The following is a 14,345-nucleotide window of genomic DNA, read 5'->3' on the forward strand; positions in this document are numbered from 1 at the left end:
ACACAGTACTTATGTCAACACTGTAACTAATGTAAACACGTTCAGAAACTGAACAGTGCGACGATTTTAATTCTGAGGTGATTATCTTCCCACCGTGGCTTTCATCTCATCAAGAACTCTTCCAGTCACACATTATCCTTATTCATTGCAATGCAACGTTCAGATAAATTAATTAAAAAATCACGTCCATTTAACAGTTTCTTCACTATTAACAAACTCAAATAATACAGTGCTTCTTCATGATGTTGATATAAGTTGTACGGAACATTTCTCGATAAGACTCTTGGATAAAAGATCACTGAGTTTATGGTAATTTATGGTAATGTTGGATAAGTGAAAAATTAAACAAGATTATTTTAAATCGTTAGAAGTTGTAGTCAACGTTTAGTGAGTGAGCTTTATTAACTTGTTTTGATAATGATTTGGACACAAGTATTCTTCTGTCACAGCTGTCACTTGCTAATGTATCATTAAAACAATACAAAGCGGTTTGGACAGACCTCGGTAGACGCAAGTGTTCGTAGATGTGAAAGGGCTGTATTTATAAGTGGTGTTTAGAAACGTCGCGACATTCGACACGAAGATCCCCTTAACTGCTAATCTGTTTTGGTTTTTTTTGTGGTTTCACCAGTTTCACTTACATCATCCTCCCAGTGAAACCTTAAACGTCTTGTCAAGCTCTTGGTAATTATTTGAACACAGATCTTTGCAATGTATGGATCCCACTGAGGAATTAACGGTATGTTTACGGATTTGCTTTCCACTCATTGATATTTGGGTCTTTGATGACCTAGGAAGGTTAGGTTCCACTTATTAATATTTTGGTCTTTGATGGCCTGGGAAGGTCAAGTTCCACTCATTGATATTTGGGTCTTTGATGACCTGGGAAGATCAAGTTCCACTCATTGATATTTGGGTCTTTGATGTCCTGGGAAGATCAAGTTCCACTCATTAATATTTGGGTCTTTGATGACCTGGGAAGGTCAAGTTCCACTCATTGATATTTTGATCTTTGATGACCTGAGAAAATCAAGTTCCACTCATTAATATTTGGGTCTTTGATGACCTGGAAAGGTCAGGTTCCACTTATTGATATTTGGGTCTTTGATGACCTGGGAAGGTCAGGTGTAAAATAGGTTTTTTCCTCCTTCGCGAGCTGTCCTTGTTAGATTTTCTAAAACTTGATTAAAATCAAATTTTGGTTTGGATTTCTATTCGTTTTTGTTTGTAACATTCCTTTTCAGGACTATGTCTATTTTATGTTGCCGGGTTATGTATTTCCTTGATTTGCTGTTTATTTTTGTGCTGTGTTGCTTGTGGGAGTACGAGTGACTGGATGATTCGTGATAGTAATGGTGTTAAGAGTTCAATACCTATTTTAATTATTAGTGTTACGGTGTTATGTTGGTTTTGAGGGTTTCTTATCGTGATAGATATTCATGGAATATATTTTTGGCTGATTCTGTTGCTTGATTTGTTGTTTCGTCATTTTGTGGTTGAGCCGTTGTCAGTTGTGTGTTCTTTATTTCTTTTGTTGTGTAATGAGTCCCAATGCGTGTTTTTGTAGCCTGTGCGACTGTATGTTTAGTAATGGATTGCTGATTTATGTTAATTGTTTCTTGAGAGGTGGGTCTCTTGGAAACACTTGGTGTTCTGTTTGTTTCCTGACGTGGTGGTTGCGTGTTTGTGTTATTTATTATGTTCATTATGCGTGTTTTAATGTTCTTGTATTTCACTTGTAGCTTACCGTGTGTTGCTGTTGGCAGTTAAAGCAGTGAGGTTGCGTGTTTTCGTGATAACACTTTGTATTTCTGTGTTTTCCCCTACGCTATACGCATTTACAACGCTTAATTGAATGATTCAATGTCTCGCTGTGTACAGAGCGCAGATAGTCCATTGTTTAGCTACGCAATAAAGAAGAACAGTAGACACAAGGCACAGGTTCAAGTGTTGGAAAGCAGGAAAATTATTTCCTGTGAATATATTAATATTACTTACTCAGTTACTTGCCGAGTATAGTGTGTGGACTACATACTGATGGAAAAAAAAAGGTTTATTTTGTTTGTTTTTTTCACTTTATTGAACAACTATTGTTCTATACGTCATAAAAAAAATTTCTTGGACACCTATTGATCCATATGTCCTGAGGGTAATTCGTTTCTCGGACAATTGCTGTCTCCTAAATCCTGAGGATAATTTATTTCTTGGATAAATACTGTCTCCTACATCTTGAGGAAATTTTATTTTTGGATAACTTCGGTCTCCTAGACCAACAGTTGCAAATCTGTCAGAAGCTTTTTGGCTCATTCTTTTTAAAATTAGAGAATTTTTAAGTAACTACTTTTAGCGCACGTGAACAGAGGTTTCTTTAATTTATAAGTTTTTTTATTGAGGAAATACATTTCATTTTGAAGCTGCTTAAAGTAAGATGCAATTGAAAACATCTTTGCCAGAGCCTAAATATTTGAAAATTATAAGCTAATCATACGTTTCTTGTTTTGTGACGTTTTTCCCCTTTTAGCCAGTCATGTAAGTCTCTTTGCGCATGTCATGCATTTCTTATGCCGACTCCTTTTGCTTTGCTTTCCTTGTCGTTTACCCCGCTTAACTAGAAGATGCTCAGCAGATAGCCCAATGTGGCTTTGCTATAAGAAATCACACACAAACATACAAACTAGAAGACCAACGTTTCTTCAAACAACAAAATCTACCAAACAAAGGCTTATGAATATACTGTTTAAATTATCGACACGTGACTTAGAGAAAAAAATATGTGAGTACCATGAAAAAACTATAATCTATTAAGTTGTTATTTGAACATGTGATGGATAAAAGAAACTTTCATTATAGTCGAGGGCATGTCTTATTTTATCTTGCCCATAAAACTTTAATCTGTTTGGGGAGGCAGTGTTTGTGAAAGAAATATATAACTTATCTATTCAAACGAAGTTAGAATTTGTATCAAAAGTGAGGCCTGTATTTTTCTCCTTCAGATATTGTTTGTACAAAAAAATGTTGTCAGATTTATTTAACTTCAATTTGAAGGATTTCATCAGTTAACGCTTAAAGACTAGACGTCTTTGGTATTGTTTTTATATTCTTCTTTTCTACGAACACCTACGAACACACTCTGATAAAAACAATCGTAAATATTAAGTGGATAATAGCAACCATTCAGTCACCGAGTACACACGTAGCGTCGAGTCAAAATTATTGGCTGTCGCGCCCTAGCGGCCTAACGCGATATCATCGGGCTTACGACGCCTGGAACTGGGTTTCGATACCTGTGATTAGCAGAGTACAGATAACCTATTGTATGTCTTTGTGTTTAACTGCAAACACTATCAAATATTTTCCTTGGTATAAATGGCTTAAGGCATTTCGAAAGAACAGTAACTTAGCCGCAAGCATCACCTTCTTGAACAAAAATATTCCACAAATTGTGTACTTTACGAATAAAATTTGAAGCAAGACTCTGTACAAGCTTCAAAGTGTATATTAATAACTTATAAAGAAAATATACACTTTTTTGTTGTTTTTTTTTTAGGAAAATATACTAAGTCGAGACTCTGTAAGTTACTGTTTAATAGATATAGAGACAAGAGTATTATATTTCTTGGACGTTTGTAAATGACCACAAATATTTATGACACATGTTTGTAGTTAAGAACAAATCTGCGCAATGAGTGATCTGTGCTCTGCCCATCACTGGTATCGAAACTTGGTTTCTAGCTTTGTAAGTCCACAGACTAGTCGCCGTGTTTCTGAAGAGGGGACATTTGACGAATAAGAGTAACAACACTGAAGCACATGAAGCCATCTTGAAGAAGACCGCTTAATTTTACAGTGCACGAAGTAATGGAAAACAAATGAGCACCAAAGGTAAATGCGGGAAATAAAACCAGGTGGAGCCAAAACCTTGTCTGTAAACTCTCTGCAGGAACCTCTTCACATACACAAAGAATTGTGTATGGATCTACATACCGTATGACAACGATCTGATATCTGAGTTGCATAACCTGCTACAAAGTTTCGCAAAAGTACATAAGAATTAGATATGTTTTTACTTAGGTTTCGTGCCTTATTTTTAAAGATATTCTATAGAACTCTGTACATTACAGTCATATCATATTACATTTACCTGCTTTCACTGAAAGTCAATGCATTAAGTCTTGAATATCCCTAGATTCCGGATTTTGTGTCGTGCACAGATGTTAGAGTAAGATAAGTACGAATAATAAAGAAATGCAGTATTATTTTTGTTGAATGTACAGTAATAGACTTTGAACACTGTTTATTGCCTCAAACTGAAAGGCCAGACGTGACTTCGTGATTAGTGTGTATCCGAGTGTTCGTGGTTCGGGTTCTGTTGCCTTAAGATCACACTCTACACTTTGAGACTGCAGGTGCGCTCTAGTAATAAGAGTTGCCAAGAAACTGGTCCTGAGTGTTGTTGACTAGCTACCTTCCCTCTTGTTAAACAGTGCAAAAATTAGGACGTCTAGTGCAGATAGGTTTTTTGTAACTTTGCGCGACTACCTGAATAGTTTTTGTTTTTTTTAATTTCGCGCAAAGCTACATGAGGCCTATCTGTGTTAGTGGTCCCTAATTCAGCAGTGTAAGACTACAGGGAAGGCGCCTAGTCATCGTCACCCACCAAATAGTGGGATTGATCGAAACATCATTACTACCCCACGGTTGAATGGGCGAGTATGTTTGGTGCGACAGGGATTCGAAACCACGACTCTTAGATAGCGAGTCAAGTGTTCTAACTACTTGGTCGTACTGGGCCGTGAATGTTGAAAGGGATTGTTTGTTTGTTTTTGAATTTCGCGCAAAGCTATCTGCGCTAGCCGTCCCTAATTTGGCAGTGTGAGACTAGAGGTAAGGAAACTAGTCATCGCCACCCACTGCCAACTCTTGGGCTACTCGTATACCAACGAATAGTGGGATTGACTATAACATTATAATACCCTCACGACTGAAAGGGCGAGCATGTTTGGTGTGACGGGGATTCAAAACCACGACCTTCAGATTGCAGGTCGAGTACCTTAACCAGCTGGTCATTCTTGGCTATCCTAAAAATAAAGTTCCGCTAACGGAACCTTTATAATGTTTGTTTGCTTGACTTTTTTGTTTTCCATAAGCACACAATCTTCAGTCCGTAGAAATATTTCTCAACATACCGTACATGTAGTTCTTGATGCGATGTTGTTTCTTGGGTCATAATATTGCTGCATGAGTTTATATTACTGAAAATATATCCGAGATAAAAATGTTCAGATGAGATCTAAATGACGTTAAAGGCACTCGGTAGGTGTGGCCTCATATGTCGCGAGGAGTGTTTGTTAAAAAAAAAGATTCGGATGGTTGAAGATGTACTCAGCAAGAACAATTGATATTAATAGGCTAGAAAATATTTGTCTTTGTGTTCCAGGTCTCATTGCAGTCGTTGTTGGTTGAAAGAAGTTTATGGTGCAGGGGTGTTTCAGAATAACCTAATTAAAGTCACATTTCAACCCATTTCATTTAGTACTCGAAGACAATGATCATTCACTGAGAATAATCTGTTTTTAGTGTTTATATAAAAATACATAAATACATAGAATAAAACTCGTAGAAAAGTATTTTTAACAATACTCCAGTGCCATACAGTAAAACATTCATAAACTTCTGAAACTGTTCTGATATGTATATATACTGAAAACCTCAGAATTGTCACTGATAACATGGCGTTAACGTATAGGGGGACGCTTTATATTGGTTAATTATACAACTGGTCATCTGTGCAAAGGCCACCACTGGAATCGAACTTTGAATTTAACGATATCAGCTCTGAAACTTACCTGTGAGATGTTAGGGGTTCGTAAAAGTCCTATAAAACGTGTTTCCCCTGTCTTACGTGATTATATATATCAAAACAAAATTGTTATTGGCAAAGTATTCCAAAGATCAACAGTAGTGAAATAAAGGACGAGGTTTTCTGAGTTAAAGTTAATAGTTCTTAGAAAATTCAGATTGAACTATTGTTATGGTGAAAAACAAATTGTTATGAACGTTTGTTTTGAAATTCGCCAAAGCTACACGAGGACTATCTGCGCTAGCCATCCATAATTTTGCAGTGTGAGACTAGATGAAAGGCAGCTAGTCAATACCATCCGCCACCAACTCTTGGACTACTTTTTTATTAACGAATAGCAAAATTGACCGTTACATTATAACGCCTCCACGGCTGAAAAGGGGAGCATATTTGGTGTGATGGTAATTCGAACCCGCGACCCTCGGATTACGAGTCGAGTGCCTTAACCACCTGGCCATGCCGGGCCTCGTTATGAAGGAATAATTAATACGAAACTATATTTTAATTATGTGAACACAATTACGTAACACGTTTCCATGCAATACCAAGCTACTATTTCATCAAAAGAAAGTAAGACATTGAGATATAACAATATAAATATAAATGTATATATTATTTGAGAAATATAAAACAGCATTAAGTTTTTTTCCTTGAGGCTTTCCTAACTAGGCAGAGTTTTGTATTAAACGTCCAACACTACAAGTTATATGGTTACACTTTCTGTTTCTTTTCAATTGCCATCTACACTGGAAATTAAAATAAGATAATTCTAAGTTTGTGTACAACATACGACACTTTTGAACCTTAACGAACTCTGAGATTCAGTGACTCGTGTTTATGGATTTCAGTTTTGAAGCTGTAATACCATTTCATTCAACTACAGACTTTCCACCAGCCGATATGAGACTGACAAATATAACAGATAAATTGAACTTTTCTGCCAAGACCATGTTGAATGAAACAATGCGGCGCGAAAAGTAAGTTTCTATACCGAGCTTTACGATTAGAGAACTCCGTTATCTACGATACGGTACTTAAATTGCTTTACATTATTTGTAACATTACATGTAGTACTTTAAATGTTACGGAGTAGTAAATATCTTCATTTAGGTATGAACTGTCTTAAACTGTTTCTGGATAAGGCATAACTGGTGGGAAATAATTTATTATAAATTAAAGCTAACACATAAAACTCACTCTGATAACCATTTATATTATGAATTCATCTAAGAACCTATGAAGATAATCTTTATTATTTCCAGATGTGCCGGTAAAAGATGGACAAAAAAATCAAATTAAAAGTCAGTTATGTTTATTGTAACCACTTAACTTTCAACAGTACGAATTACGTTTTTTTTTCAGACGTAACCACCAGGTTACAATTTTACCTAAGTCTTTTAACAGCCCTCGATCGCTCTATTTCTTGGACTTTTTCTGGCTTTCTAAAAGCGGCCTTCTACCTATACATTTACAGATTATTTTATTTGGTTGGGTATGTCTCCGGATTTACAACGCTAAAATCAGGGGTTCGATTCCACTCGGTGGGCTGAGCAGATAGCCCGATGTAGCTTTGCTATAAGAAAAACACACACACTTTATTTGGTTGCTTGGATACTAATAAAAACAACAAACTGCGAAAACAAACTCGTTTTTAGAACTGTAGCAATTAAAATCTCACGAACTTTCAAATTAAATTGGGCGCTATAATTGGCAGTGTAAACTGGACCATTTTTTTGTTGAAAAGATTTTCCGGTTATTTTTATATTTTTATCGTATTCCAAAGGTATTTCAAAATTCATACATTAAGTAACATCGTAGAATACAATATTGTTAATACCGTGATAAGGTATAATGGCGACAACTGTAGTCTACACGATATCATCTTTAAAAGGGCGCAACTCCAGTTTTACCATGGTTAAACTCACACGCTGACGTTTCCTGGACTACAGTTGGTGGATCTCGCTAGAACGTTTAATCACTCCCGTGCTAAAGTGTCGTGGTGCGCTCGAGAAGCAGTACGTGTGTTTCCCGGTTTTCGTGCGCTTGGCTGTGTCGTTTGTGCCATAGTTGCATAATTTACTTGACAGTAAAAAAAACTGCTTTAAAAACGTTTTTTATGTCAATGCAAGAGAAGATTATTAATTTGTTTCTATTTCAATTGAAAAAACAACAACGTGAAACTAGACGTTTCTTAAACTTATTTCTAGCGGATGTTACCAGTCAAACTATGTAATTAAGGTAACGGTGATAACTTTCGTACTACATGTAGCAAACAACCAATATGCTCATAATTCGTATTTATAGCATCATAAAGCAAGCCTTACATTTGTACCATACACTTAGCAACAGATTACCATGGTTGTAATGGAGGTGATATAGTATTTCATAATGGATATCACATGTTAAAAAAGAGAGACAGCAAAAATACTTGACAAGAAACTATATTTAACAACAATAATTAGGTAGTAATTGTTCGCGGCATGTGTTGAAACCATAGTGATCATAAGTTGGATTATTTTAAATAGTTAAGGCAAAAACAAAATTCAGAAACGTCTATTCAATTTTTCGGCTTATGATACAGCCATAAGCTGTATCAGTCCATAGATTGATATAAGATACCGAAGTTGGCTCTACTCAATACACTGTATACGTGGCTTTTGGTATGATGTTTGTTGGATTGTGATATTACTGTGTGAGTTTACTTTATTTCAAATACATCTGAAGCGACTGCTATTAATTACTTAGTTTATTGTTGTACTGGACTGTTCTCAATATTACTTTCTTTGGAGAGTGGAAAATCTGTTGTTTCTTCCATCCTCTATCGTAGTGGTTTTCAGAGGTTCTTCGGTGCTGAATGTTTATCTAAACGACACCAGTTGATTTCAACTTTCAGTGCATGGCTTTTAGCGAAAGCAAGAGTATATTTATTTAATTGTTTACAAATACACGTTCTGAATCATAAGTTTAGAACCTGTCAATTTCATTTCATAACTAGTCTCAACAGGGCTTCTTTCTTACACAGAAGCAAACGAACAAAAACCTATTCTGTGACGCCTGCGCTAGAGAGGATGCGCGTAATGATGTGCGCAGTGTTTATAACGAGAAGATGGCGACCGTGTATTAAGGTGACGCGTCTTTGTCCATTCCCAGCCCTGATCCTGTTAAAACCCAATCAGTAAAGCTAAGAAACCAACCTAGCAGGTGAAACCGGTCGATAAACTATAATTTCTACATCAAGCCAATCTTATCATGGATAACCTGGCCGAACTGGACGGCGACGAGTCGACGGAACCAGTGGAGTCAGAGACTATTACCGAGCCGACAAAATTGTTGGCTCCCCACTCTTCTGACGGTGACGACGAAGCAGAGAATTCCAGCATGTTGGACTTGGCCGATTTTCGCGCTTTAAGCGGATCCCCATACCACACTTTGACTGGACGTATGTCCCCAAATTTCTCATCTGGCAGCAGCTACGCCACATTGACCCCACTTCAACCACTACCCCCAATCTCTACTATGTCTGATAAATTTAGCCATTACGGTCATGCAGGTAGCAGCTTTGTTCTACTTCAAGGAATGACCATGAGTAGTTACCAATACGATAAGTCAGGTGGCATGACTGTGATGAATATCAGCCCTACTCTGGGAGCGGCACATCCCTCACCCATTGCTGTGATGAACACCAATGGGTTTCTCCCCTTAGCCACTCATGTGGGCATCCCCTCCCCAACTTATTCTCAAGACGGACCCGAATCGCCTGAAAAAGGAATCTCCAACAACGGATACGACACATATGGTCTACGAGACCTGACACGAAACTTGAAACCTCCCCAGAGTCCTCCTGTCAGTTTGCACTCCCCCACGAATCTGATGCCTACTTTGAACGGCCTGAACGCTCCTGAGACTCCTCCATCAGTTCAACTGACCAGTCCAGAGACCACACCTGAGCAGGAAGACACTAAATCGGTAACCGTAACGGCTTCATCTAATGTGGAGTTGACAATCTCACAACCCCTTGTAGCTATTGCCACAATAAATGTGTCCAATAGCGACGAGAACCTATCAATGTCAAACCCCGTTAAACCTTTAGAAATCTCTCCAACTTCACTCCCCAAGTCCTCCGCTGTAGATGACGTAGAAGAAGAAATTAATACTAAAGAGTTAGCTCAGAGAATAAGTGCCGAACTAAAACGTTACAGCATTCCTCAGGCGATCTTCGCTCAACGTGTTCTGTGTCGCTCACAAGGAACCCTTTCTGACCTACTACGCAACCCCAAACCTTGGAGCAAGCTGAAGTCCGGTCGAGAAACTTTCCGGAGAATGTATATGTGGTTGGAAGAACCAGAATTCCAGAGAATGTCAGCATTAAGACTAGCAGGTCTGTTTATCGTTCTATCTACACAGTCTAAAAGTAAAATACTTTCGTATCGATTTCTCAACTAAACAGTATTTCACAAGAAAGCTATTTAGATAAATAAAATAAATATTTCTAAAGTGCTGTTCTGGTGAGGAAATACTATATATTTGTGGCTAATTTCTTAATTACCATAGTGAATAATTACTCTTGTCTTATACTATATGCATAATTATTTGTGACACAAATAATGAAACACATTTGGAGGGCAAGCTTGCCAATGCTTGTGTCACTAAAACATTTGAAATATGTATTTAGTGTTGCTGTACGCTAGGAAGGCCACACTTTGATACTTCAGTAACAGCCAACATAACGTTCTCTACTTAAAAATATTATATGAAAATATCATTATTTGATTGCACGTACTTGTGGATGTACAAAAACACAGTATTCCGTATATCGTAATACGCGAGTAATTTTTACGAGTAAAACATAGTATTCCGTATATCGTAATACGCGAGTAATTTTTACCAGTAAAATACAGTCATAGTTATAGTGGTAGTGATGTTTACAAACTGCATCCAGACTGAGTAAGTTTGTCTGCATCTTGCTAAGACTAATTTGTACACTTTTCCCATAGCTTCATTGAGAGCTTAGTTTAAAAGTCATATAAAATAAAAGAACTTCATCAGGTAAACAACATCAATCGAAATACGTTCTAGAGTTTTCAGAAATTACAATGTTGAAACAAAGACAACATAGCTTCCAGAAAAACCTTTTCGAGGAAAGACAGATGTTCAATATGCATTTCACTTATAGAATAAACCCTCGTAAAAATTTGAACAAAACGTGTTAGGGCTAAACGTTGTTAAAAAAATTAACCAGTCAGGCGTAGATAGCAAACAAGTAACTCAAATTCAGAAATTCGTAAGTTTTATTTTTTGATTATATTATAGCAACATTATTGCTGTTCTTTCCTACTTTTAACAAATTAAAGACTGAATGCACAGCAATAAAGCTTTCTTCAGTTTCTTTGAAGGATCGTTTTGCTGTGTTCACATATTTAAAAATAATTTTATTTGTTGTGAGTTTAATAACACATTGGCCTGGTTAAGGCGCTCGACTCGTAATCCGAGGGTCGCGGGTTCGAATCCCCGTTACACTAAACATGCTCGCCCTTTCAGTCGTGAAAGCGTTATATGTGGCGATCAATCCTGCTATTCGTTGATAAACGAGTAGCCCAACGACTAGCTGCCTTTCCTCTAGTCTTACACTGCTAAATTAGGGATGACTATCGCGGATAGCCCTCGTGTAGCTTTGCGCGAAATTCAGAATAATGCATTTATGACATTTACCATTTCTGATTTAGTTTTTCATACTTTTCAAGAGCGAAGTAGAACACAATATTCATAAACTTCTCACTCTATGACATTTATGTCTTATTACCAAACCAAATCACAGCAAAATTTAATTGGTTATAACTTTTACGTATCAGGTAGGTATGTCATTTCTACTCACAGTTCGTTAATTTTGCTGAATCAAGTCAACTGGCTTTATATATCTTTATTATGCTACTGTTATAAGAAATATCACAAGCCACACAGACGTGCTATCAGTTATCAGTTGCATAAAACATATTTAGGTTTTCAGCTGAAAAATTCCATTATTTCATAGGATATTCTTTTGCACCTCTATAGAAATTGTGTTTTGTTCGAAAGAGCATATATAATATGGTTGATATATTCTTACACACTTTACGTTTACTCAGAAGTACTTATTAATAATTAATAAGTTCGAGATTGAACGTGGTCATTGAACTATATCATGTTGCTAAACATTATATCTGTATAAAAGTTTCAAAACATTTTATTCCTAAACATATATCATATTCCATATTGTATATATCCATATATATTCATACTCCATATTGTAGGATGTATAATATCACACCTCCCCACCCTATTTATAATTTTACTGTTACATATTATAGAAGAACTGTCAATATTTTATACAAAATGAAGAAATATAGTTTGATGTATAATTCTAATGTTGCATGTTATACAAGAACAGCCATTATTTTATACAAGGTAGGTAGATATATTATTCTACTGCTGCGTGTTATACAAGAACTGCCAATATATTGTATTAAAAACATGTAAAGAGAAAGATAATTCTACTGTTTATACAAGAGCTGTCAATATTTTATATAAAAGAAGGCTTGTTTGTTTTGTTTTTTGAATTTCGCACAAAGCTACTCGAGGGCTATCTGTGCTAGCCGTCTCTAATTTAGCAGTGTAAGACTAGAGGGAAGGCAGCTATTCATCACCACCCACCGTCAACTCTTGGGCTACTCTTTTACCAACGAATAGTGGGATGAACTGTCACATTATAACGTTCCCACGGCTGAAATGGCGAGCATGTTTGGCGCGACGGGGATGCGAACCCCCGACCCTCAGATTACGAGTCACACGCCTTATCACGCTTGGCCATGCCGGGCCGCACCTCTATAAGAAATTGTTTTGTTCATCAGGGCTTTTGCTATTTAAATAAAATGCAGATTTCAAAGAAGTTTTCTATGGATTTACAACGCTAAAATCAGGGATTCGCTTAACTTCGGTGGATACAGCAGATCTCCCGATGTGGCTTTGCTGTAAGAAAGGAGACACACATCTGCATAATCTACAATATCTATTCACAAATGTAATATTTATTCATTTTATGTTATATTAAAATGATTACGCAGACTTCATATTTCAGTTGTTTTATTTAATATATATACGTTCTATGTAATATTGTAAGTATATTCATTATGTCATTCTCACACACTGTCTTTGTTTACAAATCATTTTGCAATTCACAGAATAAATCAAACTTTCGTGTGGATGTCGATTGTTTGTTTTCGAATTTCGCGGAAAGCTACACGAGGCTAATTTGCGTTAGCCATCTCTAATTCAGCAGTGTAAAACTATAGAGAAGGCACCCAGTCAACACCACCCACTATCAAATAGTGGGATTGACCATACCATTGTGACGACCCCACGGTTGAAAGACGACTATGGTTGGTGTGAAGGGGATTCGAACCATCGAGTAAAGCGCTCTAACCACTTGGCCATACTGGGCCGTGAAATTTGAAAGGAATTGTTTGTTTTTTTAATTTCGTGCAAAGCTACACGAGGGCTATCTGCGTTAGCTGTCCATAATTTAGCTGTAAAACTAGAGGGAAGGCAGCGAGTCATCGCCAAATCTTCAGCTACTCTTTATCAACGACCGTCACATTATAATGTCCCCACGGCTGAAAGGGCGAGCATGTTTGATGCGACCGGGACTCGAACCCGCGACCTTCAGATTACGAGTCGATTGCCTAAACCAACTGTCCATGCAAGTAATATTTGAAACAAAAGATTCTTTCATACTCTTATACTTTGGTTATAAGATAACTGTATAGCGATAATCTTAAGATACCTGTAAAAGTTAAATGTATATCCCTAGTTTTAGATATAGATTCTTGATTATAACATTCATAATTTATATTATCCTTATTTTCTGCAATTCGAGTTTTTGTTCATGTGTTTATTTTTAACATGTCCCAAAATATCATGATGCCACTTACATGTTAATTATTTATGATGACAGCAGTAGAACTTATATTCTTGTATTCACAAAGCATAATAAATGAGCAAACTTCTTTTGTTACTATCTTAAATGTTTTTATACGCTACATGTGTTTGTTTCTCTAGAATATATTATTTTCTACCTCAAATCTACGCAACGAAACCGAAAGTAAAAGTTCCTTACTTTTATTTTATTACTCAATCCCCAAGAAGAATAACTCTTTACCAATGCACTTAATTGTACTCATAATGCACTTATGATTATCTATACGAATTGTGCACCCGAATGGCCAGGTGGTCATGGGACTCTAGTCACAATCTGAGGGTCATTGGTTCGAATCCTCGTCACACCAAACATGCGCGCACCTTTTAGTCGTGGAGGCGTTATAATGTAACGGTTAATCCCACTATTCGTTGGCAGTGAGTAGTGGTAATTTTCCACTGACAAACTCCGGACGGCCAGCACAGACAGCCCTCGTCTCTTTTGAGTGAAATTCAAAATGAACGTCACATGATTAGA

General features: G+C 36.8%; 1 protein-coding gene across 1 annotated transcript; it reads left to right on the plus strand.

Annotated features, from left to right (window-relative positions):
• The first annotated feature begins 9,109 nt into the window (after positions 1–9,109).
• Positions 9,110–10,303, plus strand: LOC143228404 (uncharacterized). Its single transcript, XM_076459670.1, has one exon. The coding sequence runs from the start codon at positions 9,110–9,112 to the stop codon at positions 10,301–10,303; it is 1,194 nt and encodes a 397-aa protein (XP_076315785.1).
• Positions 10,304–14,345: the final 4,042 nt, after the last annotated feature.

Source organism: Tachypleus tridentatus, chromosome 10 (genome assembly GCF_004210375.1).
Source record: "Tachypleus tridentatus isolate NWPU-2018 chromosome 10, ASM421037v1, whole genome shotgun sequence".
Taxonomy (NCBI): Eukaryota; Metazoa; Arthropoda; class Merostomata; order Xiphosura; family Limulidae; genus Tachypleus; species Tachypleus tridentatus.